The sequence below is a fragment of the Colius striatus genome, chromosome 1 (genome assembly GCF_028858725.1).
Source record: "Colius striatus isolate bColStr4 chromosome 1, bColStr4.1.hap1, whole genome shotgun sequence".
Lineage (NCBI taxonomy): Eukaryota > Metazoa > Chordata > Aves > Coliiformes > Coliidae > Colius > Colius striatus.
Window position 1 is genome coordinate 70,201,290 of NC_084759.1, and position 12,545 is coordinate 70,213,834.

The 12,545-nt window shown below is 37.6% G+C and overlaps 1 protein-coding gene across 5 annotated transcripts in view; it reads right to left on the reverse strand.

Moving 5' to 3' along the window:
- Nucleotides 1-436: 436 nt before the first annotated feature.
- The window catches only part of P2RY8 (P2Y receptor family member 8), a 57,687-nt gene continuing 45,578 nt past the window's right edge, over nucleotides 437-12,545 (reverse strand). For all 5 annotated transcript variants that reach the window (XM_061988529.1, XM_061988526.1, XM_061988527.1 and 2 more), the window contains one exon: nucleotides 437-4,827. In XM_061988529.1, the coding sequence (XP_061844513.1) occupies nucleotides 3,685-4,758 (1,074 nt within the window). In that variant the 5' untranslated portion in view covers nucleotides 4,759-4,827 and the 3' untranslated portion in view covers nucleotides 437-3,684. The remainder of the gene's footprint in view (nucleotides 4,828-12,545) is intronic.

Consider the following 12,545-nt stretch of genomic DNA (forward strand, 5'->3'; position numbering starts at 1 on the left):
AGGCTGCCAGGCCCCTTCGGAAATGCAGTGAAATGTAAAAAAAAAAAAAAATAGTGCACCTATTGGGCAAGGATATGGTTTCCAATTCATTACACTTCATTCAAGTATTGCTGCTTATAAAATCCACGTGAAGTACACTAGTGTCAGTTTCTAATATGTATATATATATAAAAATAGAAAGGAACAGGGATGCAGAAAAACCCAAATCAATCTTCAAAATGCATGGGAAAAATAAAAGACTTAAAATAATATACAAAATCTAAAAAAAACTTAAAAGCATAATAGCAATGGGAAATTGATATGTTTTATTTCATAGCTTGTTTTCCCTGCTGTCTTCTAAGCTTGGAATTTTCTCACGCATTGCAGGTGCAAACAAAGGAAAGACTCGTAAATCTTAAATCATGTCCTTTTTATATTTTTTATTGTTATATGTACAAAAAAAAGTTCAAGCACATTCATAGATTAAATTGCTAAACAATAATTAAAGATATTTTTAAAAAAACAAACCTCAAAACCATACAGAAGCCTATACATTCATGTCTTCTACAGCCTATACATTCATGTCTTCTCAGTAAAATTACATTAACCACTGAGGCAATTGAATAAGCGTGTTGCCCATATTCCTAAACCGAAGGCAATATAGATATGAACTTCTCAATAACCTCTGAAATGGCCATCTACATTTATGTGTGTATATTTACATGTATATATATATATCTCAACTCACACCTACTGACCAAGAAGTTTAGAAATCTTGCCACCTTATGGTGGCCCAGAAGGACATGTTTCCAGTGTCAAAGAACGTTATGTTTGGACACTTTAAAAAATACTTTCTTCTCTTTCTCTCTAATAACCCACTCCAAAACTTCACAGTATACACCATCAGACTAAAAAGATTGCTATTGTTTGGTTAATTTTAATATTCCTTTCTTGAGGAACAATCCTGCTGACCCAAAGGGGAATTCTGCATAATCTGAGCTAACTAGAGCCTAATTAGTAAAATGACATGAAGAGGTAACTGAATGAGGCATCCTTCCTGTTCCTTTTTAGGCAATGTCAAAAGAGAGGTGAAGGGCTACAAGGAGATATATGAAGCTGGAGAGAAGCACATTTTCAGTCAGTTGTGAGCATCTTTTCTCTCTTGCAAAAGAAGCAATTGAATATATTTCAGAATTTAGCAGTTAATGGGCAAAGTGCAAAGTTTCTGCTCTTTTGGCTCTAATTGATGTCAGTTACAGTTCATGTATATTGCAGCATGTTTTAGGAGGCACCAAGTGCTTCAGAATCACATTAAAGATAAAACAGAGTGAAAATCTGCAGTAGAGATAGGAGAAGTAATGCTTTTCACTGTAAAAATATTTTCATGTTTAAAAAATAATAATAAAAAGAGATATTTCAGTATAGCCTACAAAAACATCTCTGCCACAGCAAAACACTGAAAACAGTTTTGGTAGTGAAAAAGCTGGAGTTGTGCGAAAGTAGATGGTGCAGGGACAGTAAAGTGGAACCCTGTACTGCTAAATTAATATTCAGGCTTGCAAAACAAAAGTAAACTAACTGAATTTCTGCCTGATGGATGGGGGATGGCTTAGGAATAGCCATCCTTCTTTCTTTGGAGGTTCTGGTGCGAGAAGGCATTTTGGAGCATATGCTAGAGTTAACAAAGGAGCTCAGAGTAGTCACACAGGAACATACTCAGTGATCTCCTCTCCTTCAGCACACACAAGGTGATTTCAAGTAGCAAGCCCTTCTCATCGCACAGACAACCAGGACACAGGCTTACCTACAGGCAAGTTGATGGGGAGGTTTGGGTAGGTTACATATCAGTAAGGTTGGTTTTGTGGGCAGAAGATGTGCAGATCAATTAAAAATGACACTGAAAGGCCAAAAAATATTTCAGATGTTTTTTTGAAAGGTAGTACTTGGTCCACTCATGTTTATCCTGCTTCAATAACTGACCACAGTTTAGCAGAAGATAGAGCATGCAAATAACTCACAGATGATTTTGTGGTTATCCAGCCTCTATCATGAAGAAATTAATGGTGACTAGTGGTGGAAAACTGTTCTTTAATCATGTCACACATAGAGAAAAAATACAGCCTTTAAAGGCCTTGAGTGTCATCTTATACATAGGCAGGGGAGCTCACAAAGCAGCATAGATCTGCTCAAGGCAGACGTAGCATGTGATGTCTGAAACAACTATCCATGATGTTGAAGACAACATTCTCCTCAGCCTTGGATGGACTTGCAGCACAGCAAAAGGATACTATATACCTTTCTGTCACTTGTGAGGGGAAACTGGTCCAGCCTTGTCTGGTGAGTTTTGACTCTTTGCTGTCAATGAGGACCAAAGGTAGGTAAAAAGCTGTAAATACTACAGGAAAAACTTTGCTTTTGTCTGTCCTCAATACATATTCTGTAGCAGTCATCTTTCCAAGCACACAGGTGGTTGTTGAGATGCGAGAATTAAAACATTACAGTGTATGAAAACAGAGAAGAGTCCCAAACACAAGACTGCACAATCAACCTGTGATAACTTATCTCCACGGTATTTGTTACATCTCCCATTCTCAAATCTTGCTTTCATTTTTCTTCTTTTTTCTGTTTGTCTCCTTGAAATAAATATGTTTCTGGCATCTGGCCATAGGGACAGGTTTTTGGCTAGTTTCTGATGGCACAGAATCGCTGCAGTCAATGTTGTGGTTTAATTCTCATATATCTAACAAAAAATAATCCACACCATTGCCATAAGGAAGATAAACTCACTGTCCATGCACTGTATAAAACTAAATTCTCTGCTGAGGGGGATGGTGCTTCTGCATATAGCCTACAGTGAACTGGTGAAAATGGCTTGTCAATACCAACCACATATGAGCAGCAGCATTGTTACTGTAGTAGGTCAAAGTGAGAAAATGCTTTGTTACATTAACTGCTCCCCAATGGCCTGAGAAATTAATAACTTCAAGATATGAAAATATAATCCACTCAGCAGCTAAGTAGTCTCATTGTTAGTTCTAGCTTTCCTTTCATTGTATGAGATATTTTGCTATATAGAATTGAATAAATAATATGAGTCAACCTAACCTTCTCAAAGGTTAGTGTGGTTTCTTTCTCATAAACAGTTGGGTGAGTGTTGTGATGAATGCACAGTGATTATGCCTTATGCATTAATGGTAAAAGGACAAGCTGTTTTTACTTATTCTTTTATAGAAGTAAAACAAAAGAATAAGCAATACACTAAAAATAAGCCAACAACCAAACAAAACCCCCAGTACAATGCTTAGAAAAGTCAAACCTCAAATCCAACTTCAGTGCATGCTCTAATTCATGTACAATAATATTTCACATTCACTGAGAATCACAAGCTTTTGGTTAAACAGAGATCATGCAATCTGAAAGTAATTTTTCTTCTAAACTTTTCCCTTGCTTTTATGCAGTGGAACTAATTCCAGGCCAGACCCTAATTATCAATGTTGGGTTTACTTCAGCACCTTCTTGAAGGAACTCATTTCCTTTAACACTTCCATTTCTTACCAGAAGATACTGAAGCAGGATGTGCAACAAAAGCACGGCTTGAGTTCTGTCACTGGAGCAAGGTATTTTGAGGGTAGCCATTAAAAAAGAAATGCTCTCTGTGTCTGCTCATGGATCTCACAGATGCCTTGCTTCTGGGGATGTGTAAGCCTAAAAAACACTTTCCTGCCTTTGTAAGTAGACTTTTACTCCCTCTAACCCATCCATAGGTCCACTGGACATCGACCTGGCTGACATTGTCCTGCCAGAGAATAAGCTTTCCCTTCTGGTTTCCGAACTATCGCTGAGCAGTACCTTAGGGCGAAACACTTGCATGAATTTCTGGTAGAATTCTTTGGATGCAAAATAGTAGATGAAGGGATCTATGCAGTTGTTGAGGCAACTGAGGCACAAGGTGAGCTTGTAGGCAGGGTACAAACTTCTGTCATAAAATAGGCGGACAATCATATGTGCAAGTAGGATAAAGTTATTGGGGGCGAAGCAAGTGATGAACACCAGAAGGACTATCATTGCCAGGTATATGGATCTAGTCTTCTGCCTGTTGCCGTATCTGCTTGATGTCTGAATAAGCTTCCGAATGGTGCCAATGTAGCATCCAACTGTTACAACAAAAGGGATCAGGAAGAGCAGGACAAACAGCGTGAGGAGAAAGGCTACCCAGGCAGCAAAGTTGGGCAGCATATCCCATTTTAGGACATCAAAACAGGTTATAATCTCCAATTCTTTCACTTCATAGGTCAGATCTGTGCTTTCCAGTGGGTAGAGAGCTAGTAGCAAGAAAATCCACATACCTAGGCAGGCAGCCAGGGCATATCTTTTTCTTCTCCACTTGATCAACTTCATGGGGTATACCACTCCCATGTACCGCTCAATGCTGATACAGGTCATGGTCAGTATGGAAGAATACATGTTGGAGTAGAACATCACAGTCACGAGGCTGCAAAGGGTCTTGCCAAAGGTCCAGTGATTGCTTTGGATGTGATAAGAAATCTGGAAAGGAAAGCAGCTGGCCAGCATGAGATCTGTGATGCTGAGGTTGATCATGAAGATCACAGAAGGTGTTTTGGGTTTGATGTGCAAGCAGAGCACCCAAAGGGAGAACAAATTTCCAGGGATACTGATCATAGCCACCAGTGTATACACAACTGGGAGGGTGATGGAGATAGCTTTATTCTGGAGCATTATTAGCGTTTCAGCATCCAGGTGGGATCCGTTTTTAACCATTATTCACAAGGGGGTTGTTGATCCTTATAAGCCAGCTGGATCGTATCATGAATACTTGACTTAAAAAACCTAGAGGACAGATGTCAAGAGAGGAAAACAGCATGTCAAAACAGGTATTAGCAACATATTTGTTCTGTTAATCAAACTAAGAAAAAGCCCTATGTATTTTGACAGATTATCTGTGAATGAACTGAATCCATTCAGATATCTCCTGAAAACTCTCACCTCCCTCCAAATTATGGTAATGTTTTACCAGTCTCACTTCTTAGCACTGAACAGCTATGTTTTCTTGTAATATTAAAAGTAATCACATATCACAAGTTGAAGTGAAAATGGTGTCTGTATGAGAACACTGTGCCATAGAATCTCTGTGAGTGAAATATATAATATCAATTCTACATGTCATGACCTTGCTTCTTGCAATACACAATATTTCAGACATTTTTTTTTTTACCCCAACTAAACAATGATCTACTCCAAGTAAGTGCTGGATTTACATTTTTTTTTTCTCTTGAGGAAAGGAGAATATGCAATCAATTATTTTTGCCCTGCCCATGATGTAAACAGTACATAAGGAGAACACCATGTATAATCGAGAACCAGGAATGGATTGCAACCTTTTGGACTGGTTTACAGGCTGAAGGGACTAGGCTAAAGAAGTAATACATCCTCTTCTAGCAAAAAGAAAGGCTATTGTGTTTCAATTTCTGCAAGATGTAAGTTATTAAAAAATGCTGTTTGCAGCTGCCTTACTGGCATCACCTGTAATTTCTGCAAAATTAGTTTCAGTTTTGCAGTCTGCAAAGCTAAACCATGCTTTCATCTGCTGGCCTTGTTAGATCTTTCTAGGCAGACTCAATAGCTCATGATTTAGCTTATTTATTTTATACAGTGTAGCAGCATTTAGCGGCTACAAGGAGAAAGTCATGCCTCAGTGTGCTACATGGGTGCATACTTACTGTCATTACACTGCAAGTACGGGGATACAGTTTCACAAAAGTACTGGGTCCAAAAAATGAAGAAGTGGTGGTGAATGATCAATAAAGCAGAGGCTACAGCAACCCTAAGTACTGTGAAGAGTGGTAGTAGGGCCCTGAAAAGGGTGCCAGGCCAAGCCAGCCCAATAACTGTGAGCGTATCTGTACTCTTTAATAAAAGAGAAGCAGAGAGTGGGCTCATCCACACACACCTGCCTGTGGGTTCTGATCACCTGCATTGTTTAATCCAAGCATCTCTTTGTAAGATACACCCACTGTAGGAGATTGGATTAAAAAAAATGTAGCTGCTGGTTAGTTGGTTTCACTTAACCTCAGATCTAGTTTAATAAGACCTTTAGGTTTTTTGTTTTGTCATATCCCATGAGCAGTGTAACAGTTCCTCAGAGAGGTCAGCCCTTGGTGCTGGCTAACTCTAGCTGGAAGTAGCCATTCTGACAAAATCTGCGACAGATTCTTTTACTGAATAACTCACTAGAACTCTCACAAAATAGCTGTTGATGGTTCCTGAGAACTGGCCTCTACTGAAGGCTGAAGTGCAGTAGAGAGGTACTCAACTCTAAAACTTAACTGAGTGCAGATCCAGAAGAAGCATCACTACAGCAGCAAGAAACTTAGTGGAGGCTTATTTCTGCTGTTTGTTGATCTGATCAATTTGACATAGTGCTTCAAATGTCAGTTAAAATCAGAAGTGATCAGAGTTAGTAGCAAAAAAAATGATGTTAACTGGTGTTTCCAGTCTTTCAGAAGCTTCTAGCTGAGCTTCTGGAAGCCTAGATAAAGGCATGAGAAAATAGGAATTGCAAAGTCAGAGATGTGTTCCTAATATATCATGCACATGACACAGAAGGAACATATTCCAAGTAATGAGCACATCACATGATCACAACTGCAAAATCCCTTTGAGTCAAATCCATTGCAGATGCAATTCTGTTCTTGTCAGTGGAGCTGTATCAAGAATGAAACTAACTCTTTAGTTTTTAGGGAAACTTGAAAAAGCACTCACTGGCATAAAGCTCTCAGGGAAAAAAGAAACTCTTAATGCTATTTATTTCTACTCTTCCATCTATGACTTACCACAGTAAATACATAATAAATGGAGTTCATGAATCATGAACTCTATTGCCTCAAAAAAACCCTTCTCAAGTGGTACCCCTTTGTGCCTAACAACCTTGCAAAGTTCTAATAATGAGCCTTCTCAAGTGAGAGATATTTGCTGTCAGAGGCTAAGGGACTTAATCCCTAGATACTATTCCTGTAGAAATTGTATGTGTTTGAGAGGTAGGAGTTTCTGTCACACTAATCATAAAGCTATTGAATACCTCTCACATTCAGTTTTGTGTTAGGGCCACTCACAAACGTATGTTCTTCTAAACTTGCTTTTTCTGAGAGAACGTTCTGAAAAGGAGGAGATAAAAAAATGCACTCATGGATGTTGCAGTACGTAAAATAGTGTCAAGATTTGTGGCCTGGCTAAAAGCAAATTTTATACACTTGTGGAACACTCCCCTCAGTAAAACAAAAGTGCCTCCCAAATTTTGATATTTCTTAAATAGGGGTCAAAAGCCACCAGACTTTGTGGTTAGTTGCCTTACAAGAGCTCTTCCAGAAGGATAGGGGCAGGCAAAGCAGAGCAGACTGTTGTTGCAAGTCATTCTTGAGGGCAAATAGGCTCTTGAGGAAATGTGGAGTACAAAAAAATCCTTCTTCCAGCTTTGCCTTTCCTTTTGCCAAACTGTTATCAGTCCCTAATCCTGAATTCCTTACTCATGAAAGCCCAGACAAGCAGAAAATCCTGCTCTGGGTCACCCTTGTGTTGCACTGCTTTTAAAATGCCCAGGTTAAGCCTCTGGAACCACAATGTAGCATTTTAACATAGTTTACTTATCTCATATTAGTATGTCTGCTTGGGTTTAGTTAATTCTGTGTTTATATTTTCTTCTTGTTCAGGGTATCTTTCTGTCCTTCCCCCACTGCAGCCACAGTCCCTCTCTATCTCTGGTGATTTAACTTGAAATTGTCACAAATCAAGCGAGAAAGTAATTTTTCTGAGTATTAGATTTAGATTCCCCTTATATTTTATGAGTTTCTTCCTTTCAGTTTCATCTTTCCAGCACAATCCAAATCAGTGGAGCTTGCATGAATTCTCTGCAAGAGAAACTTTGCTGTAGGATAATTTTGAAACTTTGACTCTCGGCTAAGGTTTCATGTGCATAATCTGTAAAAATACAGTTCTGTTACATAAACATCCCTGTTAGAAAGACATGGTTTTGCTTTTATTTGGGGAAGGAAATGTTAAGCGTTTCCTCTTGCATTGTTTCTGAAACATTTAGTGGGTTGATGTATTTTAGTTTTGTGTGAGGTACTAAGGGCTCCTACTAACAGCCTCCAGAGTAACACTCACTTAAATCCAGGTAGGAGTTTTTTGCCTCTCCTCAGCAACTGGTTTCCATCCTAGCTGTAACCATAAGCAAAGGTAACAGCTGCCTGGGGCCTTTTTTGACAGGAATGGTTATTCTTTTCCCTTATACTGACAAAAAATAACAAAGAAATAAAAGGGTATACTGAAAATCAAACAGTAAAAAGATCTGAAGAAGACTGTGTTATTTCTTTGCCTTGAAAGAGTAACAATAAAGATAGGTCTACTTTCTTTTTAGGGGACTACTAAATAAAACTGATGCGTTTCCTTTCTTAAATCTATTCCTTTCCTGTTGTTGATGTTAAGTGCACCTGTGAAGAAGACTGAAAAGCCTGTGAGCCAAATGAAAACCAGAATTGCCATTTCATTAAAAGTTTTGTGATTTGTTTCATTATTTGAGATGGAAAAATAGATCTCAAAACATATCTTGCAGCAGAAAGTCTTCCAAAACCTATTCTGTTTTATAATTTTTGACTCACTGTTTGTCAAAGCACTCTTGTGTAAAGTAAAAAGGTCTTACTCCATATATTCTTTGATATAGTTACACTTTTGAAAGACAGCCTTCCAGCTGGTAAATGTGGGATGGTATGTTTCAGATTACAAAGAAAACAAACTAAAATGCAATTTCAACTCAATTGCAATCAGATTCAGAATGATTAAATGAAAGCACATATTTTATTATAAGCCCTTAGAGAAATTGTACTAACAGTTTTTAATTAATGCAAATATGATGGAAGAATTATCCTGGTTTCATCTAAGATAATTTTCTTCCTAGTAGCTGGTACGAGGCTGTGTTTTGGATTTGTGCTGAAAACCGTATTGATAACTTGGGGATATTTTGGAAGCCTTTTCTGCTTCTCAACCTGTCCTGCCAGCGAGTGGGCTGGGGGTGCACAAGAAAATGGGAGGGAACATAGCCAGGACATCTGACCCCAACTAGTCAAAGGGCTATTCCATACCATAGGACGTCATGCCCAGTGTATAAACTGGGGGGAGTTGGCAGGGAGGGGTGGATTGCTGCTTCGATCAGCAGGTGATGAGCAGTTGCACTGTGGAGTCTATATGAGAAGAGGAAGCCAGGAAGGCAAGGAGCCAGGAGCCAGTAATCTTGAGTCATGGGAGAAGTAACAAAAGCTTTGATATTTAGATAGAGTAAGGGAGTTTAATATGAGGAACAAGAAGAAAAAATGCCCTTTTGTAACATGTCTCAGTTATCATTCCTAAAGCATCATTAGTGTGATTCAGAGAAACCCTTCTGCAAAAGTTCATTGAACTGAGGAATGTAAATGAGTTCATCTCCTTAAACTGAACATGTGCTTTAGTGAAAGAGGCTGCAGGGTTTGTATGGATGGATCTTTCTCACCCTTGCAATAAACTCTCATGCAATGTTTAGTTTATAGAGTTCCATCTCTATATGTGTAAAAAACAAAGGTTTGGCTCATTCAGCCAAGATCTGAACCTAAGTCTTCTGAGAAACTTCTTTTTTATTAGGCCTTCCCCATTCTTTTTCCTGATTCCTTTTTAGTTTGTTTGTTTTGTTCTGAGTACCATTACTGCAAAAATCAGAAACTGTCTCTCTGTCTGTAGTTATGTTATCACAAAGGCATTACTTCACACTAGGCTTTAGCTTATCTTCTTTTAACAATAAATACACCTGGGAAATGAGACTTCTGTCCTCTATGCACTCGTGTGTACAAGTATTTCAGAGAAAAAACAAAAGAATCTGAAAGCGTCTGAGTAACTGCAGTTTTCCTGTTCTTCCATGTCATTTAGCTTTAGAAAGATAAAACTGATCTTTATTCCTTATTTTTCACCAAAGATTATTCAGATAAATAACATAAGAAAAAAAGATATGTATGCCTTCAATCTCAAAAAATGGCACAATTTTTACAATGAAAGAGTTACCTTATAATCACTACATTAGTAAAAAACTCTTGTGGAAACAAACTTCAGCCTTTCTCTTAGTACATTTAGTCAAAGTAAACCCTGTGGTGGTTATAGCATTGACCTCAAATAGTTAGGGCACTGTAAAACAAGAGTATCTCCTCTCCACAAGTATTTCACATTGAGATCTAAAAAAATCAGGGTTTTTTTTTTTCAGTAAGAAAATGTAGAAGCATTATCAGCTTGAGCATAGTGGAGGAGTACACGTTTATTGAATTTGTTAGCAGTATCAATCTGGGCAAAAGTAGCTTTATTCAAAACTGCAAAGAACTATTAGTGCTTTTATTCTCCAACCTGAAAGTGAAAGGGGGGCCATTTCCAAGATTCAAACAAAGAAGTCTTACTAAGTGAAATCTAAATCTACGAAATCTAAATACATAAGTGAAAGGCAAAGAAACATCAGAAGGAAAAAACTGTACTAATTCTTTTGAACTAGCTAAGTAGTCAAAATAACTGTACATAGCTACATTTCCTATGTCTGTATTGAACTATGTGGTTCTGTTGATGGTTTAATTTTAGCTCACTTGAAACTTCACCTGCTAACCACATATCAGCAAAGTCAGAATTCTATGCTGGTGTTAGCAATATTCACCTTAATTTAGATAAGGTTTACATGAAGGCAATGTCAATAACCCTATTCAGGGTGAAAATAGTCAATGTGGTCTTTAAAAATTAATTTATGTGGTATTCAAGTTTATGGAATTAGTAAGACTACAGACCATTACTGACATAAACACTCCAGCATCTGAAGTATGATTCTGTAACTTTAAGTGCTAGTTACATGACGAAATGAAGCAGTTTGCAGTTTTCTTTACTGGTACGCAAGATAGACAACTTTTAATAATTCTTTGAGTAAAACCTTAGGTCAATTGAAACCCAACTTTTGTAATTTTACTGATAGATTTTCTAGGCTGGTTTAAATTTCAGTCAGAGTAAACATCCTGAAATGGATTTAAAGAGGTTCCACTTGATGGGCTAATAGCTAGAGTATTATGTGTCCGTTGGTCTTTCCTAGTTACACAGATTTTGTAAGCTTAATTTTTTCCAAGCCTGGTATTTTTAAAAGTCACTCCTCTGCAGTCACTGCCCATGTGCATGCTCTTATTTCTCAGTGGCACAAGCTAACTTGTCTCATGTGCTATCTTGCATACATCATGAAGGAAGAGTGTGCGTGCAAGCAGCTACCAAAGTATTGCTGATGCCTGGCAAAGAACCTTGACATCATTATACCACAATTTTTTTTTGTCAGATGCTGCATGGCCATGGACAACCAGCTTGTTAATCTCCTTTTAACCACTCTGGCAAACATCTTGGGTAGTGTGGAGCTGCCCTGTGCCAGAGGGTCCTCCTGCAGGTAGCTTGCCCTTGAGTTATGGCAATATGGTAAAGATTCATGTTTTTATAGAATTTTGACCACAGAAAGTGCCTGATCAAGTCTACATTTAAATAACACAAGAATTGTTTTCCTTTGTAACTTTAAGTCTTTCAAATATTGTCTATGTCCAGAATTGACAGACAGTGGCTTCTGGTCTGCAATTACTTCCTACTACAAGTAATTGCCTCATATAGTTTTTGTGGAAGTCTGAGGAAAAAGCAGAGCAGATTATTTCCTTTCTGCCTTCAAATGCCAGGAACAGAATCATAGAATAATTTTGGACTATCAAGTCCAACCACTAACCTAACTTGAAGTAACAGTTTGTTAGCACAAGGTGTTTGTGGCAGACAATATGACAGATTGCCAACAGAGTCCCTCAGTCTTCTGAAAACTCGATGGTCTCATATTGAATCTGTACAGTCTGATTGTCATTTTACAGCAAACATATCTAAAAATACACACACATATAAACATATGTATGTATATGTATATATTTATTCTATTTAAAATCTGTTCTTTCTATCGTGTCATCTCTCTTTCTGTGAAACTCTCTTTGAACGTTTCCTCTCCTGTTCAGTCCCCAAAGGAATTGAGGTAGAGCTGCATGCATGTTTTTAAAGATTATCTTTAGAGATTAAAAAAAAAAAAAAAAGAAGAAAAACATTCACACATTGCTTTTTCTTGCACTTACACTAAGGATATGACTTTGTCGCTATCATGTAACATACTATGGAGTCTATAAACAAGACAGTTAACCAAGTTTTGCGGTTGTAACTGAAAGGATAATTTGGCATGGTATTTGGGAAATGTTTAGAGCAAAGAATTTAGGGTAATTCTAACATTAATATCATGTCCTGGAGCCAAAAATTGGAAACAATATTGTTAAGAGTGAATTAAAGACCTTGGCTGAGCCAAGACATGGGCCATCTTTTCTTTTCTTTTCTTTTCTTTTCTTTTCTTTTCTTTTCTTTTCTTTTCTTTTCTTTTCTTTTCTTTTCTTTTCTTTCTTTTCTTTTCTTTTCTTTTCTTTTCTTTTCTTTTCTTTTCTTTTCTA